Genomic DNA, 19,628 nt, shown 5'->3' on the forward strand with positions numbered 1-19,628 from the left:
TTTAAGGTCAAAGGTTCCAAAAACCGTTTTCGAGATAGAGGGGGAGTTTTTTTTTGCGGTTTTTTGGAAATATCTCATTTCCTATGGGTTTTAGACGAAAAAAAATTTTTGAAGAGATGCAGTGACCGCGCTCTCTCCGCCCTCTATCACGAAAACGGTTCACCGTATAAAAAAAAAGTTTATACAAAAGTTGGAGAATTTTGTATTCTATTTATTTCCAAAAAAGCGCAAAAAAAACGTGTTTTGGGACCTTTGGACCTTAAAATTTAATAGTTGCATTTAATACCAATATTGTAGAATACAAAATTCTCTGCAACTTTTGTGTACACATTGCGTTTTTTTTATACGGTGAACCGTTTTCGAGATAGAGGGGGAGAGCGCGCGGTCACTGCATCTCTTCAGAAGAAAAAATTTTTTTCATCTAAACTATTCTCTATGGATAGGACATTAAAAAATACGTCATGGTTTCTAAAACCATTTTTCGTCAAAATCAATCCAAAGAAAGAAAGTTACAATAAAATTATGTACTTATAAAATGTGCAAAATTAGGTATAATAGATACTATGGAGGTATATCACGTTGTTGCACGATGTGTTTATACTGGTTTTAGTATACTTTGGTTGTTACTATACTTATTAGTTATTATACTACTTATAATTATGTTTGTTCTTTATCTATCAGGGAACCACAGCCGAAGCCAACTCGCAGAGACCCGTTGAACAATTTCAATCTAAATGTAATGGGACATCAACCGGTGATTATTCCTGTATGCACTATGGAAATACACCAAAGGACAATCCCCGGCTGATGCAGGACTATTAGGAGATATGGTAAAAAGAAATGATAGGGATAAGGGTGTGGGTGGCTGTGGAATATTGATATATATGATTATGATATGATTGCCCCTGCCCCTGACCAATATTGATATATACCGATAAACAGGCAGGGGGTGACTAGCAAACTCAATTACTGGGCCCTCGAAAACGGCCGCTAGTATGTAGCGACAAGGGGCCAACATACATTGAGCTGCTTGAGGAAGGAGAGGCATCCCACGGCTATCAGAGCAATCCCGGAAGTACGGTCGAGACCCCTACCAGCATCTTACTGGGATACGTCCTTCCCCCAAGTGGAGCTGAAGGCAACTCCACTCTTGCGAATCTCCACTCAAACCAGCCGGTTAAGGCAAGAATGAGGTAGGAGAGGCCTCTCCGGTTAGTACTAACCGGAATCGAAAAATAGAGCCTCTCCCGGGAGTCGGGTCCGTGGGGTCGCCACTGCCCAACAGCTCGCCACAAGCTGCCTTGCGGACTTATTATTATTATTAGTATTCCCCTATACTTATTATACTCTTTGGGTTGTTATAACAGAAATACATTGACATGTTTCATGTTTCTTAACTGCCATCCAAAGACTTCTATAGTATACTGGCTACATCCAAACTTTCTAGACAAAGGACTTGTTCTTGACTTGTATATACCACAGCTCACAGTACTGTCATAACATTTTTTGTCAGAGGCCGGCTTTACTCCAAGGAGTATAATAAGTGTAGGGGAACTTTACTCTTTGAGCGATGGAGCGATGAATGTTTTTAGAAACTGTCAATCATAGGGAAGTTGACATTTTTAGCATTATTATATTTGTAAAATATATTTAAAGTTTATATACATTTATTGAGAATGGATATAACTAGCACGTACGCGATGAAGCGCTCCTCGATGGGCAAGCAGCTGATGTTCTGTGAGCAGTCGACGCAGCTGTGCGACTCCGTGGCGCCGGACCCCGTGGAGGCGCGCCGCTACATCCTGCGCAACCCCGTGCACGCCACCGTGCAGCACGCGCCGCGCTACTCGGAGCACCACATCAACACCATACGGGCGGACTACACCAACTCGGGGGCCAACCACTCGGAAGGCGGCTGGCCGGACTACGTGAACATCCACGACCCCGAGGCCACTCAACGATACCGACGCAAACTTGAGAAGGATGACGGTTACATCCATTGCGTTATGAATCTGACTCCGGTGAGCGAACCGCCCTCAGTGACATGTGCCGAGTGTGCAGAGTGAACACGAAGCATACATTTGATAATTTAACGTTTTGCAGGACTTGGAACATTACGTGTATCAAAACAACGCCATCGACATGTACCAGACGTACTACACGGAGCTGAAAAAATATCCAAAAGTGGAAGAGAGCGATTGTCGCACGGTGAACATCTTCCGCGACAAGCAGACCCACGACGGCCGCAGGTCTGTCAGCTCCATCTGCTGGCAGCCGGAGGGCGGCTATCGCTTTGCGGTGACTTACGTAGACGTGGACTTCAACATGAATAGTCTCTCTCCCGTGGAGGCGTACATATGGGACGTGGAGCAGTCGACCAGCCCCGAGACGACGCTGGAGCCGCCGTGCCCTATGGTGGACCTGCAGTACAACCCGCGCGACCCCAGCGTGCTGGCAGGGGCGCTGCTGAACGGCCAGGTGGCGGCCTGGGACCGGCGCAGCCCGCACGGGCCCGTGCTGTTGTGTCCGCCGCACGTGGCGCACCGCGACGCTGTGCGCAGCGTGCTCTTCATCAACGCCAAGTCCGGCGCGGAGCTGTTCTCCGGCGGAGTGGACGGTGCCATCAAGTGGTGGGACCTGCGGAACTTCACGGACCCTACCGAGGAGCTCATCCTCGACCTGGTGAAATCCAATGAGCAGCAGGTGCTGTCCAACGCTAAGGGAATCAGTTGCCTGGAGTTCGAGCACACCATACCGACGCGGTTCATGGTGGGGACAGAAGTGGGAATGGTCATTACGGGCAATCGCAAAGGAAAGACTTTTGCAGAAAAACTGCCTGGAAAAGTACGTGTAACATGTTTTAATTTTTACTAAACAGAATAGGGATGATGACGGGGTAAGAAAATTAATCCATCAGTTAGATATAATGAAAAAATATTAGATGCGTATTTTTTTTTATTTTGTCATAATATAATATAACAATACTTAGATGAAACGAATTAAAGTTTAGGCGTGGGAACAAATACGTCTTTTCTACGTATAAAATGCACCTAGAAATGACATCACGCAATATTTCATATCCACATAATAATATGTAAGGTAACCTAACCAAATAAGGCCTACCTTATTTTTATTACCGCCTAGCTCGTAGGTTTAAAATGACAATGGGCTGATAATTTCAAAATCTTATATTTATTTATTAAACTTTGTAATAATAGAATCAAAATGGCTTTAGAAACAAAAATTACAATTTTGTAAACACAAATAACTAAAGGGCCTTATTGGGAACCCTATGTCTTAATAAGGCCTCAATAAAAACTAGTAAGTATTCAACTTCATAATTATAATAAAAATTTGTCAATGCTTATAATAAATGTAATGAGATCTTATTAATTAATTTTGGTCATTATACATCAGGCTAAACGAGTTTCTCATCATGTAATACCCAAGTAACATATTTGAAGTCATCGGTACCCCAGCATCAGTCAAACGAATGAGAATAACTTCTTGTTCTGTAGCCAATTTAGCGACCGACCTAGCTTTCGTGTAGTCGAACCACTCTTTAGATGCTGCGTACTTCTTTGGAAATTATATCTGGCTGCAGCAGCCTACCGGGTAAAACAGGGTGCATAAAATTCGAAGGGTAAATAGATACTATGAAGAATTTCCCGATATCCATTCACCCCTTTTCTGTATCTATTCACCCCGTTTACCCCTTTCTACCATTTTAACAGCGTTTTCCATCTTTTGCAAAATCCATTGGCTTTATTTTTGACAGAAGCTGGTGATCCGTTTTCTATAAAATTACTGAAAAACAACTATGTCGTAATAAGGCCTACACGTTTTTTTTGTAGGCTTTATTAGGGCATGGCACATAGGTAAACAAAACAATGATTATATGAAATACACCGATATTATAGCTATTTCACTTATGTGAGGAGATGGCTAAATGTATAATTGTCATACAGACAAAACACGGCACGTCGTATACTGATAAATATAAAAATACTAACAGTTTACGCAACTCGAATTTTATAAAAACTAAAGTGCGCTCCACGTCGTGATTGTTTTCGACTGTAGGTTCCAACATAATCGCGGCACGGGTTGCTTGCTGTGCTCAAATTAGTTAAGTAATGTGCATGCACACTTCTAGAAACTTTGGCGACCATTTGACATCGGGAAGAGGGAAATTTTCAAAATAGGCTTTATTGGGGCATAGGCCTTATTTGGTTAGGTTACTATATATCTTCGAAAGTGTTTGTTCCGTAAGAAAATAAAAATACGAGCGTAATATTTTAAAATACGCTAGGGTATTGTTAGGATTCTCGGTAAAAAGTTTATACTAAGACGAGCAAACGAACGACGATGTATCTGATTTGCTGGTCGTGGATGCAACACGGTGCGCGCCCCGCACACTTCACAACTAGTGTCAGAGAGTGACCAAACACTAATAAAATTATGTCTATAAGTGGATCACAAAAGGTGGACCTGTCACGTAGCCACCGAGGAGTCCAGACAAGTCTGTACTAGTTTGGGATATGGGGTTCCCTAGTCCCCAGTCAAATGTGTCAGAAATGATGAAAACTATCATCTCTTGAAGGATTGGGGCCGACTGATCTGTAGCCCTGTATAGTATAGTAGGTATAGATTAGGTTTGAATGTAGTCCGCGTCGCCACTGTATGCCGATACAGAACTTGAAGGTACACGAATATTGGATTTGAGCACTTTTATCTGATGGTAGTATAGTCTGTGGTATAGTATTTTGCCGCCGTCTTGTATGTATAACGCAGCGTGGCAGCGTGGCCCAGAAGTAGACCTCGCATATTTACGACTACTAAATTGTAGGTAGTTATTTCTTTTTTTGGATTTAGACTTTGGCTTTGAATATTTATATCTGTCGAAAACAAATGTTGCTTTGCGAATAACAAGTGAGTATATTTTTACCGTGGCAGAGCATCGAATGTTCTACCACTAGTTAGACTGTTTCTGGTTACTTCCTTGGAAGTGTTGCCTGAGTGCAGACCCTTGTGCATTGTGTTGTCCCTCGATTGCCATCCACTGCACTGGTGCGCTTCTTTGGTTTGTTTCAGTTTGACGCGCACGTGGGTCCAGTGTGGCGGGTGGAGCGCAACCCTGGCTTCCTGAAGAACTTCCTGACGGTCGGCGACTGGACGGCGCGCGTCTGGAGTGAAGAGTGCCGCGAGTCCGCCGTCTTGTGGACGGCTCCACACCGCCACATCATCACTGACGGTGCCTGGAGTCCGACTCGGTAAACACGCAAGGCACCGTTCTTGTCCTAAAGCATTTCATCAAAGAAAGAAAGTAGTTTCTACTTTCTTTCATAAAATAAAGTAGTTTTGCAATTCAACCGTACACGGTAGTGATGTAAGGAATGTAATTTTTTAGACATTCGTGAATATTGGCTTAAACGTTTGGACCCTTTATTTTGGCAGCTTACTGGGCGCGTGAGTCGCAGTACACGTTTGTAATTGTTTGCATCTACTTGTAGTCTAGTTAAAGTACCTAGACACCAAAATAGTAGGCAAATGACTAATAATAATAATAAAAAAGCGCAACCTTCACTGTACTTTCATCGACTATAAAAAAGCATTTGATAGTATACCGCACTCTTGGCTTATAAACATCTTAGAAGTATATAAAATTAACAGTAATATAATAGACTTTCTCAAAAATGTAATGCCTTTATGGAAAACTACTTTACTACTTAATAACCATCACAGTACCATCGTTAGCAGAGAAATATCAATACGAAAAGGTATATATCAGGGTGACTCCTTAAGCCCCCTATGGTTTTGTCTCGCCCTTAACCCTCTGTCTCAACTACTTAATAACCAGCGCGCAGGATTTCAACTTAGACATGATAACATACAAACCACAATTTCACACTTAATTTACATGGACGATATAAAATTGTACGCTAAAACTGATAAAGAGATGGATAAATTAATTGAAGTAACAACAGATTTCAGTAAAGATATCAACATACAGTTTTGTTTAGATAAATGCAGAACTATTCACATTATAAAAGGCAAAATACGCGCTGGAGATTACGTGATTGAGAACTCGGGGGACGAGAATCAGATTATCAAAGCGATGGAACCAAACGAAATGTATAAGTACCTGGGATATGAGCAAGCAAAAGGATTAGACCACAAAGATATTAAAAATAAACTAACTTTAGAATACAAAAGAAGATTAAATAGAATCTGTAAGAGCCGATTAACAGGAAAAAATCTAATAAAAGCAATTAATACATACGCTATCCCAGTGCTGACATATTCGTTTGGGATCATCAAGTGGAGTCAAAGTAATATAAATTCTATAGAAAGGACTACTCGTACAACTCTCACAAAATACAATCATCATCATCCAAAATCAGCAATAGAAAGACTTAATATTAAGCGACAAAATGGAGGTAGAGGTCTTATATGTATATATCACTAATCTATGGAAAAAGCAAATTAACTCATTACATAAATTCTTTAAGCAAAAATCTCTCACCAGTAACATCCATAAAGCAATAGTAACGAATGACAATAGCTACACACCTCTTAACTTACAGCAAACTTATGAAGAAAATATCCTAACACCCAACCAACAAGAAACAGTTCTGAAAGAAGCATGGCAGAAAAAAGCCCTACACGGACGACATTATAATGACCTCGAACAAGCACCCATAGATAAAGAAGCATCAAATAAATGGCTCAAATTAGGTACCCTCTTTCCGGAAACAGAAGGTTTCATAATAGCTATCCAGGATCAAATAATCAACACTAGAAATTATAGAAAATTCATTATCAAAGACCCTACACTTACAAACGACAAATGTAGAAAATGTCACATCCACTCTGAGACAATCCAGCACATCACTGGAGCTTGTCCCCATCTCACACAAACGGATTACACAACCAAGTTGCTAACATCATTCACCAGTCACTCGCCATTCAACACAACCTCATAGCAGACACACACACTCCATACTACAAATACACTCCTAGCACCATCCTAGAAAACTCCACTCACAAAATGTACTACGACCGCGCAATACTCACAGACAGAACCATCCACTACAACAGACCTGACATCACTCTACAAGATAAAATAAATAAAACCACTTACCTGATTGATATCGCCGTTCCCAACACCCACAACCTAACAAAAACAATAGCTGAAAAAGTACACAAATATGCAGACCTCAAGGACGAAGTAACCAGAATCTGGAGACAGGATAAAGTGTACATTGTGCCGATTGTCCTGTCTACTACTGGAGTAATCCCAAAACACCTTTTCCATAGTTTAAAATTATTGAACATCAAAGACACCACATACATCAAATTACAAAAAGCGGCTATACTAAATACATGTCGTATAGTTAGGAAATTTATGCAGATAGATGAAAATGAAATCTCAGCACCACCACCACCACCACCACCACTACCCCAAACTACAGAACCGATAGATAACCACAGACCACCAACAGCTACCGAAACCGAATAATATTCTTTATATGTCCTTTACTTGGCGCGCGCCCGTAAAGGACATTAAAACCGGCCTTAGAGCCGAGAGCAAATAAGATTGCTAAAAAAATAATAATACTTAATATATTTATTTGCATTAAACATGGTATACAAGGTCTTACACACAAAAATCGTTAGTTCAAACATGTTTAGCTTATGATAAAGCATGCAAAATTGTTACAAGTTGCAAGCGTTGGAATTGTAACGTTATTCTAAGTACTCCTTAATACTATAAAAATTATTTTCATTCAACCACTTATACAATTTAAATTTAAATAGTCTACAATTTAATTCTTTTAGTGTCTTTGGCAAGTTATTATATACACGTACACACATAGCTACACAGTTTTTATTATATTTGGTACACCTAGGCAGTTCGTCAAGTACAAGTGTGTATTGGTCACGCCGACTTCGTGAACATACCTCTTCAGCTGTTTTAAATAAGTCTTGGTGCTTTTTTACGAACATACACATCTCATAAATATATAATGAAGGCAACGGTAGCAAACCAAGCTTTTTAAATATTGGCTTACAAGATTCATCGGGCGGAATCCCGTATATGGCGCGTATACACTTTTTTTGTGCGATAAATGCCCTGTTGTGTTCCGTACTATTTCCCCATGTTAGAAGACCATACCGCAACGAAGACTCAACGTAAGCTCGGTAAGACATTACAGCTGTTTTTATGCTGGTAACATGTTTAATTTTTTTAAGAGCATATACAAATTTATTTATTTTATTGCATACGTATTCAACCTGCGCCTTCCAATCTAAATATTCGTCTAATGTTATTCCTAAAAATTTTGTCTGCTCGACATGTCTTATTTTACTTATGTCTATTTTAAAATTAAATTTATTATTATAGTGCTTGTTAAATTGTATGTATACGGACTTGTCAAGATTTACAGATAAATTATTATTGTTCAGCCAGTTTATAAGAGTGTCAATAGTATTATTTATGTCAGTTTCATGGTTAGTTATTGAATTGTATTTTTTATCAGCAGTTACAATTATTGAAATATCATCAGCAAAAAGAAAACATCTGTGTTTAGTTATATCAACTATATCATTTATATAAAGAAGAAATAAGATGGGACCCAATATGCTACCTTGGGGTACGCCGCGCTTTACACATTGATATTCAGACATATGCATTATCATGTCCCTATTTTCATCTAGTTTTGTAACTGCGACACACTGTTGTCTATCAGTAAGGTACGACGATATCCATTGATGTGGCAGTCCTCTGATACCAAGAGCTTCTAATTTATGTAATAAGTTGGTATGTGTAACAAGATCGAATGCCTTCGATAAGTCAAAGAAAAGCCCCGTTACAAACTGATTTTGGTTTAGACTGCTTAGTATTGTTTTTAAGAGTGAGAATATGGCTAACGATGTCGACTTATTTTTTTGAAATCCAAATTGTTGTTTTTTTATAATGTTAAACTTACTGCAGTAGCTCATTAATCTTGATACATACATCGTATATTTTGTGATGGGTATTAATGTGATAGGGCGATAATTGTTCACGTCACGTTTATCACCCTTTTTGAACAATGGTTTAACTATGGATAATTTTAGGGCTTTTGGGAATACCCCTTGTGAAAATGACAAATTGATCAAATGTGTCAATACTTTACTTATTTCATTGGTACATGTCTTAATGATTCTGGTGTTTAGTTCATCGTAGCCCTCGGACATGGTGTTGTTCAATGATATTATCTGTTGCCTTACCTCGCTTTCAGACATAGGAGTGAGGAACATCGAGTTAGCAATTACGTTTACATTGAGACAACTATTTATTTGATTTTGATTTTGTGTAGGGATACAGTTTATGAAATGGTTGTTAAAGGCAGATGTTATTTCCGCTGGTTTTGTCAGAATAGTATTGTCAACTTGTAAACATTCAATATCCTGGATGTTCATATTTTGAATTTCGTTTTTTATAACTGACCAAGTGGCTTTACATTTGTTTTTATTATTATTCATAAATTTGATGTTAGCATTCCGTTTAGCATTATATATGCAATTTTGTAGTATTTTAGAATATGTGATGTATTTGTTCTTGTTGGTTCTATTTTTGTTTTTGTAATATTGATATCGTAAGGAACGTTTAGTTTTAGAACTTAGTTTAAGACCCTTAGTTATCCAAGTTTGTTTAATTTTATTGTTTGAATTTATTTTAACTCTTACTTTAGGAAAGCAGAGATTGTAGAACAGACATATTAAGTCATGAAAGCTATTGAATGCCGTATTTGCATCATTATCCATATATACATCCGTCCAAAATAAGTTTTGCAAGCATTCCTTAAATTTAAGCGTATTATTTATACTGTAATCTCTTTTGTAGATGTAATATATTGTTTCTCTTGATTGAATTTGTAAGGGAAAACTTAGCATTTGCGCTGTCTCGTGGTCAGACAGATGTAGTGGTAGGACGTTAGCGGATGCTTGGTGTATATTACTAAGTATATGATCTATGCAGGAATTTTTTCGCGTGGCTACGTTAATATGAATTTTCAAGTTGTGTGTATGTGCTAAATCTTGAAATTCTTGGGTTATTTTGCCTTTTTTCAATGTATTTATATTAAAATCCCCGGTTAAAACTATTCGCGTTTTCGATTTGTATTTTTTGTATAGATGTTGTAGCATACTGTCTAATTTAGTTAAAAACAGGCTAGGGTCGGACTGAGGTGTTCTATACAAACAAATAATGACTAACTTCTCTAATGCTAACTCTATTCCGCATGCCTCGAAGGTATTTTCTGACGCATATTTTTTTACAAATGCTAGTTCTCTAAAGCTGATACCCTTCTTAACCAGTATGCAAGTACCCCCACGATTTTTTTCCCTGCAAAAATATGTTGCCATATCATAATCCGATAGCTTGAGATAGTTCTCATAACCTTTTTTGATAAATGTTTCAGAGAAACAAATTATGTGCGGGTCATTCTGTAAATCTCTCATCTCCTGTAGTGTTAATTCTATAAGTTCCTGCTTTGATAGTACGCTTGCAATATTTTGGTGGAGTATCTTAAAATTGTGTGAAGTAGGCATCGAGATTTTAGAGACGAAAAAAATTGACGTTTTTACTAATTTGACGGAAATAATAAGGTATGGTACCTTTTTTAGGTTCATCTGAAGGAATATTAGTAAGATTATTTACTCTACATTCATTACTGTTGCTACTAGAGAAGTAAAACGGGATGGTCCCCTTTTTGGGCTCCTTTATCGTTGTTTTTGGTAAAAAGCTTAGTTTGCTACTGGTAAGGTGCTTCCTGATCTCAACTGGATCTAGAAATTTTTTGTCATAATCTTCACAATCTATCAGGTAATTTATCGATTTACAAAAGTCAGACAAATTATATTTACTATTGTATATGAATTTACAATTTTTATAATATTTGCACATATTGACACCAGCAATGTATACTACGCTAACTCGAAATTTGGAAAAATCTCTTTTTTTATGCCAAGTTGCTTAAAATGTGTGTTTACATACGTCATAAAAAAATTGAGAAGAAATATGCAATAATAAGAAAGTTACAAATCTTATAAAACGCTAAGTAAAGGTACTTTTTGAAATCACTCGATTTATATTACGCCAACTATTATTAGCGGAGTGTGCGCGGGGATCACTTTGGTCAAAGTCCGTGCAACACTGCACTATCAACTCATAGTTAGCGTAGTTTAGTGCGTTCGTGTGTATACTTGTTCGTTTGTAAAATGAACGACTTAGCGACATTTTACATAGTAAATACTTATGTGTTAACGTATTAATTAGTTTATTAATGGTACGTTGACTATTCTTTTTGTAAGAAAGAACATGTATTCTTTATAAAATATTGAAATATGCATCAGATGATTGATCATGCACTACGACCTCCCGTACTACACTACGCTAACATAAGTTACATTTGTGTATAAGGTGTAACATTTTTTGATGAATTACGTTTGTATACGGCTAACTTGCGTTAAATCAAAAAATAGAAATAATTAAGGAAATATAAATATGAGATATTACAATGAATAAATTAAATATTAAGCATACCAAATTTCAAAAAAGTATCTTAATTAATGTAAACGTTATCACGTTTTTCCCTTTAAACGCCTCTACTGTAAAGTACGCTTTTTGAGTTAGCGCAGTATAAATTGCTGGTGTCGATATTTTTTATACTATTGTTTAGTTTATTGACATTTAGGTTGTAATTTTCCAACACATTTAAAATTATTATACAATTTTTATCAAACGTCGTTAGTACACTTTTGAGTTGAGATAATACATTTTTTATATAAAGGTCATTTTCGCCTAGACATATTACAATTTTGTCTTCTGGTCGGAGGTTAAGCTTAGTACAGGACTTTACAATTTTGTCACTATGTGCATATGGCATCGTATGGGCAAAGACTTTATACCTTTCATATTGTGTAGATTTTCTTGAACGAAGTAGAGCAGCAGCCAGGCCCACACATTGCTGTGCGCCAAAGATAGATATAGTTTTTTCTATTAAACACTGATGCAGGTTTGAGGTTGGATGGATCTCAGTAGGTGATGTTGGTTCTGACGTAGGTTTTGACGTAGTCTTGAGAGACTGCTCTAGTTCCTGAATTTGTGTATTTAAAACTTTAATCTCTTCTTCAGCGCTTTGTAGTTCTTTTTGTAGAATAATGATTTTCTGTTGTAAATGTGAATGAGTGGGGTCGGTGTTGGTATTTGCTGTTAATCTCGGAGAGAGAGGTGTAGATGATACGTTTTGATTGAAGCGAGAATATATTTCCTTTTTATCAGTTTTTATAGTAAAGAGCCAATTTTTGGTGGAGACTTTGCGTTCATCATTAAGAATCAGTAAATTGTGTCAAAATTCTATATATTCAAGATAACTAATGTGGTTCAAAGATTGTCTAATCTTTTACTTTCTATATTTTTTTACCTGTATTAGTGCAGTACTTTCAATATTTATTGTTAATAAAACATAATAATTATAAAACTTACCAACTTTGAGAAAAAATTAATGCTTTGAACCAAAAATTACGTTTAATGTGCGCTCATGTAACGTTTGACACTTTTTTCCTAATGGTGAACCCAAGATTCCCCCAAAATTCTCATTCTTCCCTCATTTTTAGGGTTCCGTAGCCAAATGGCAAAAACGGAACCCTTATAAATTCGTCGTGTCTGTCTGTCTGTCTGTCTGTCTGCCTGTCTCTGTCTGTCTGTCTGTTTGTCCGCCCGTCCGTATGTCACAGCCGTTTATTTCCGTAACTGTTGGGTCTACATAGTTGAAACTTTGTAGGTTGATGTATTCTGGTAACCGCTATTCGAATTTTGAATAAAAAATTATAAATTTCAAAATTAAAGGGGGCACTCCATAAATGGAACTGATTAAAAAAAAATTCGTCTAACCTGTCCGTGATGGGTGTCTATGGATAGAACTTTAAAAAAGGCATTAAGATTTCTAAAACCATTTTTCGTCAAAATCAATCGTTTGAAAGTTAGACGCTTCCAAAGTAGAAAAATTAGTGTCCCACCCTCTAACTCTAAAAATAAGAGAGTGAGAAAGCTAAAAAAAAAATATAGCTGTAGATTTCAATAGAAACTTACAAAGAAAATTGGTTTGAATCAGATATTATTATTAGTTTTTAACCGACTTCATTAAGAATTAATACATTTTCAAAAAAACATAAGTATAAGTTTGTCGTTCATACAACTACACTATGTAAAACTCACTCTTTAAAAAACACGTGAGTGAAAGTCATACCTTGGCACCACTGCGCTGGTTCAACCGCAGTCTCGGCGACAATGTTCGCTTAGGTTGTGTTTCAAGTTATTTTATAACTTTTATATTATGTCATATAAGTTCAGCTACGGAACCTTCATGGGCGAGTCCGACTTGCACTTGGCCGGTTTTATTATTTTATTACAATTGTACAGGACTGTTCCGACTTCCGAGCATAGTGAAGTGCTTATAAATATCATGTTGGTACCTTAGTTTGAAAATTAAAATTTAAGTAAAGACGAATTTAAGTAAAAAGTACTAGAAGAATATTATTCTCCTCGATTTCGCAACAATCCTTAAATTCCTAAGCCCTAAAAGGCCGGCAACGCACTTGTCACGCTTCTGGTGTTTTAAGTGATCCGTCTGCTCGTTTACCGGCTTATTCCACAAGGTGAGGTTTCGAATGCGAATGTCAAAAAATACGTGCGAAACTGCGAATGCTAATATTCGTTACATCACCAGTACACCGTCATTTCATCAGTGTTTATATGCATAATGGTTAGTGAGTAAAGTTAGTTTATAGTAAAAGTGCGGTGTATGTGCGGCAGGGTGTCGATGCTGATGCTGACCAAGAGCGACGGCGTGCTGGCCGTGTGGGACCTGCTGGCCTCGCAGCACCAGCCCGTGCTGAGCACGCAGGTCTGCCAGGACCCGCTGCTCAGCGTGCGCCCGCACGAGGGGGTCAGTGCCGCACTATTATTACGGATGGCGCAATCAGACCTGTACCATCGCCTCACAAAGCAGCGACCGGAATTATCTGTTACTGTAAACGTAGGTCCAATCCCCAAAATGGAAGGAAAGCACTTACAACCACTCCTTATAAATAAACTAGCTTCACCCGCGGTCTGTGGATGAAAAGTGACATATGTGTTATTCCAGACCATTATCTATCCCTGTTCCAAATTTCATCCTGATTCCTTCAGCCATTTTGACGTGATTGAGTAACAAACATACACACAACCGTACAAACTATTAGCTTTTGCCCACGGCTTCGTCCGTGTAGAATAATGACTTGTATCATTAGAATCGATTCAATAGCTAAGTTGAATTTAAGGTACTTCCGTGCTTTAGTTCCGTGAGGTAAACAGATTCACAATCCCACTGCGGTGGTACGCCGACAGTAGTCAGTGGCTCAGCGCCATGAAGTCGTGTCGAAGTTGGAGAAATGTTGTGCAGGGCGCGCTGGTGTGCTGCGGCAACGCGGCCGGCAACGTGTACCTGCTGGAGCTGTCGCACGACCTCACGCTCAGCGACAAGAACGACAAGCAACTGCTCACCTCGGTGAGTACCCGTGTGTGCGTGTGTATACGTGTGTGTCGGTGTGCGTGACCGTGCGTCTGTGCAGGTGTTCGAGCGGGAGAGCAAGCGCGAGCGCATCCTGGAGGCGCGCATGCGCGAGATCAAGCTGAAGCAGCGGCAGGCGGAGGAGAGCAGCCCGGCGGCGTCGCTGAGCTCGCTGGACGCGGCGGCGGCGGGCGACGCCGACCTGCACCTCGCCGGCGCCGAGTTCTTCTCCATCGTCAAGAAGGAGCTCACCTACTTCTGATGTGCCTACCTACCTACTTCTGCGGCCTATATCCATCTATTTTTATGGATATATTTTTGTGATACTTTAATTTTTAGACCACTGTAATGTTACCTGATGTACCTATTTGTTAGACTTTTAATTAATTTTTAGTACAGTTATATCTATCGTTATCTTGTAATACGTTTTTAATTGTTAAGGAGGATGCGGAATTTAAATTTTCCTATATATTTTGCAATTGTTTGTGGCCTGACATCGGATAGTACTTACGATGACAACATATATATATCTGCTTAGTAATTACATGCATAAATGAAGCATCCACCTTAAAATAATATTTTAGAATAACATATATTTTGTAGTTTTGTGTAATTTGTTTCATACCTAATATTACGCGTTTGTTATCAATAAACATATTAGACGAGGTAACTATTGTTTTGTAATGTGATTTATGTACATACAATGTATAAATGTACACACGAGCTTGCACAACACATACTTAACATTTATTAAATAGAACTGAAGCACAGCCCACGGCCTCGTGAAGTAGACAAGTCTAAAGTTTGTGCTATCAGAGGTTTGTGTTTCATCTGATTCCACAATTTCCCCCCTCTTTACATGCATGATTGCACATTTGTCCACACCAAATTCCATCCTAACGGCAGTACTGAACGTTTCAGTGACATTTAGTAATTTCATTAGATGCGAGTTGTTTGGAGCAAATAGCTTTAAGTCATCCATGTAAAGTAGGTGGGATATCATTTCTCCCCCTCATCTCAACCTGTAACCTAACCCGGAATCCTCAAGCAAAGTGCTTAGAGGATTCAGGGCTAAGCAAAACTACAATGGACTCAAACTATCACCCTGGAATATACCACGCTCTATCCTAATGGGCTCATCGTTCTCACAATTTTTCCACATCTTGGATAATTGGATTCGAATTTCTCCATTGCCTCACACATGACATCGGGACGGCACGTACAGCTGTATCGACTTTGTACAGCTCCAGTACCCCCATGATGTATGTGGCACGGAGTTGTAGGCCTTCTTATCTTATCTTATCATCAATTTGTCTTTTGAACAAGGTTGCTTTCCTGACAGACTCAAACTATCTCTGATAAAACCGCTACACAAAAAAGGGTCCAAATTTGACGTTAATAATTATCGACCCATAGCCTTAACTCCAATATTATCTAAGATATTTGAAAAAGTTATGTTTAAAAGAGTGTTAAAATATTTAAATAAGTATAATATCCTCGTAAAAGAACAGTTTGGATTCCAACAGAATAAATCTACAACGTTAGCCATACACTCGTTAGTTACAACAGTAATGAATAATATCTGTGGCCCTAGTGAAAAGGGGTATAAGTCCGATTTTGCCGAAAATGAGTTAAGTACACCAAAGTGTTCAGAAAAAAATGCTCTATCGATTGGTGAAAACGGATCTAACCTATCTCTAAAAATAAAGAAGTTACTGTGTGCAAAAGGGTTTAACTCAAACAAAAAAAAATTGAAAGTTCGGGTATAAGTATATTCAAATTTCTTTATACAGAACTATGACATCTTTACTTTGTGAGTAGGAATTTAACTAATTATAGATTTCCAGCGTTTCGTTTTATTTGGCGTAAAACGGCTTAAGTGTACTTGTTCTTTAAAAAATGTTTAGTGAATAATGGTTTTACTAGACATAAATCTCTTTTCACCTACATAAAACAGAAAAATCAAAAACAAGTCTGTTGACATCTGTTTTCACGTTTTTAATATTGAAATTAATAAATTTAAATCGATTTAACTGTATTTGTATCTTACGAGTATGTTTTATTTTACGTGAAAAAAGTTACGAATGTACGACTCGGGGTACAGTGCGGGTGGGTGGGGAGCGCGCTGCAACTCGATTTATTTTACTCGATGCTTTTTTTGCTAAACCAAAGCTGTTATTGTTTTTCCGTTTATTGATTATTATTTTTGAAAATCGATAATTACGCGAGTGAGTTGTATCCTTTTCCACTTATTTTAGTCGATTATTTCAATGTTATCATAAAATTGTATGGATTTTAGTCAACATGTATCCTTTTACACTGAGTTTCTAGTCTCTGTTCTAATAATATTTCCTACAATAATAAAATTAAATACGAATGATAAGTGTTTATTCCTGTAAAGAGTCGTAACTTGTTGACATAGGTTATTTTACTTATTACTCGGTGCTTTTTTTTGTTATTCCGTTTATTAATTGTTACTATTTTATGTTTGTTCTTTTCCTATTTCGGGACCACAGGGTCCCGGACCTTTAGAAGGCATACGAGGAGCCGAAGCCAACTCGCGGAGGCCCGTTGAAAAATTTTAATCTAAATGTAATGGGACATCAACCGGCGATTATCCCTGTATGCACTATGGAAATACACCAAAGGACAATCCCCGGTTGATGCAGAACTATTGTGAGATATGGTAAAAAGAAATGATAGGGATATGGGTGTGGGTGGCTGTGGAATAGTTAACCGGTTAACTATGGGGGGGTACTATGGCCCCTGCCCCTGACCAATATTGATACATACGGATAAACAGGCAGGGGGTGACTCGCAAACTCAATTACTGGGCCCCCGAAAACGGCCGCTAGCATGTAGCGACAAGGGGGCAACATACGTTGAGCTGCTTGAGGAAGGAGAGGCATCCCACGGCTGTTAGAGCAATCCCGGAAGTACGGTCAAGGTAAGATGCTGGTAGGGGACCAGCATCTTACTGGGATACATCCTTCCCCCGAGTTGGAGTTGAAGGCAACTCCACTCTTGCGAATCTCCACTCAAACCAGCCGGTTAAGGCAAGAATGGGGTAGGAGAGGAATCTCCGGTTAGTCGCAGGTACTAACCGGAGTCGAAAAATAGGGCTCTCTCGGGAGTCAGGTCCGTGGGGTCGCCACTGCCCAACAGCTCGCCACAAGCTGCCTTGCGGACCTATTTTATGTTATTATTGTTATCACTAAGTATTAGGAGCCACTCCCGCTCGTCCCCACTGCGGAAGACTGGGAATGTTGCGTTCTGTTCATCTACTCTGTGGACGTACAGAACGCATTGTTCCTAGTCGTCCGCACCCCGTCATCTCACGTGTAGTCTAAGAGTTAATCAAGAAAATATGAAAATTAGTTTAAAACTACATTTCTCTAATAAATCTAAAGATTTTTTTGCGTATTTTATACCTACTAAATGTATAACATAAAAATGTGTCACATTTTAATTTTACATTTTTTATTATAAATATTAGTATATCCAGGAGATTGTATCTTTTAAAACTTTTTATATATTAATTGTATTTAAACTCATATTGATACAATACTCAGTGTGTAAAATTAAAATGTGAAACATTTTATGCTATACATTTAGTATAAAATACGCAAAAAATACTTTAGAATTAGTAGGTATGTACTTTTAAAGTAATTTTCATATTTTAGTTAGACTAGACGTGAGGTGACAGGGTGTGGACGAGCGGGAATGACTCAGTATTAGTTTTTTTTTACTTTATTTATTATTTACACAAAACAATAATACAATAAATAACAAATAGCAACCAAAAAACCACTAAGGTTTAGAACCGTGCTATGGAATCTGCCTAAGTTGTATAAGTACACCAATTTTCCTTTTCGATTTCGTACTTACATCCACTTTATACGCCAAAGGTTTTTGCAGCGTTTCCCAGGGGTATTTTTTTAAAGTAAATAATATTTTGTTTTGAATGGCTGGTCGCGGTCGCAGTAATCGTTTGATAGATCTTGTTCACAAAGATATGGCAATGATGACCGAAGATGATTGGGTTACTGACGAATCTATACCACCGTGTTCCGAAAGCTATTCTCCAAGGGCTATGTGTGAATGACACTTTTTATTTTTTAATTGATTTTATAAATTATTTTCATAATAAAAAACACTATAAAGTAATTTATTACTTTTACTTGTGTTAAAAAATAGATATAATTACACAAAATGATTCACATAAGTCTTTATGGCCCCCTTAACTTGTCTATAATCAATGTGAAAAAGGGGACAAATAATTACTTTTCATATTTTTTAAATTTTAATCATGTTGATGGTAAGTTTATTAAGAATACACGTGTTTCTGATAGTTAAACACTTATTAATCCATTGCATTACTTAGTTATCATAAAAATTATTCCAAATGCGTATCCTTTTTCACTTGTGTAAATGAACTTTTGATTTAAATGTAAAGGGGTATAACTTATTTTATACCCTTGAGGCTTTCATTTTGTGGTTGGTATAAGTCACTATTTCGGAAACTACTAAGTTTACATAAAAAATAACTACATAAAAGGAAAGAGCATACATCGTTTACCTATAAAACATATCACATGTATTTAATTTGGCAGCAGTATGACCGCTACAAATATTGAAACATCGCGCGGAGCGTTTTTTGCGTCTCCTGTAAAGTTGCATTTTTAGACTTACATCCCTTTTCACTAGAGCCACAGATATGAACTCTTCTACATCTACTTGTGCTTTGTTTTTGGATCTATCTAAAGCTTTCGATCTTGTGGACCATTCTAGATTAATAGCAAAAATGGAAAGATACGGAATCAGAGGTGCAGCTCTAAAATGGTTTGAGTCTTATTTAAGTAATAGGCAACAAATAACCAGAGTTACAAAACTTAATGACGCAAATAATACACTAGAAGACTTTGACTCTAAGCCTCTAATAAACCTCTGTGGTGTGCCACAAGGTAGCATTCTGGGACCATTACTATTTCTAATCTATGTAAATGATCTGCCACAAGTTATCAAACATCG

At 37.8% G+C, this 19,628-nt stretch overlaps 1 protein-coding gene across 2 annotated transcripts; it reads left to right on the top strand.

Moving 5' to 3' along the window:
• The first annotated feature begins 1,566 nt into the window (after positions 1–1,566).
• On the top strand, positions 1,567–15,267 carry LOC118273263 (dynein axonemal intermediate chain 2). Of its 2 annotated transcripts, XM_035590154.2 has the most exons (6): positions 1,568–2,021; positions 2,104–2,844; positions 5,092–5,270; positions 13,862–13,994; positions 14,490–14,594; positions 14,659–15,267. In XM_035590154.2, the coding sequence occupies exons 1-6, from the start codon at positions 1,677–1,679 to the stop codon at positions 14,857–14,859; spliced, it is 1,704 nt and encodes a 567-aa protein (XP_035446047.2). In that variant the 5' UTR covers positions 1,568–1,676; the 3' UTR covers positions 14,860–15,267. The 2 variants fall into 2 exon arrangements, with proteins under 2 accessions (XP_050549292.1, XP_035446047.2); XM_050693335.1 differs by lacking the exon at positions 14,659–15,267 and having other exon boundaries at positions 1,567–2,021; positions 13,862–13,998; positions 14,385–14,532.
• The last annotated feature ends 4,361 nt before the right edge of the window (positions 15,268–19,628 follow it).

Source organism: Spodoptera frugiperda, chromosome 1 (genome assembly GCF_023101765.2).
Source record: "Spodoptera frugiperda isolate SF20-4 chromosome 1, AGI-APGP_CSIRO_Sfru_2.0, whole genome shotgun sequence".
In the NCBI taxonomy this organism is placed as follows: domain Eukaryota; kingdom Metazoa; phylum Arthropoda; class Insecta; order Lepidoptera; family Noctuidae; genus Spodoptera; species Spodoptera frugiperda.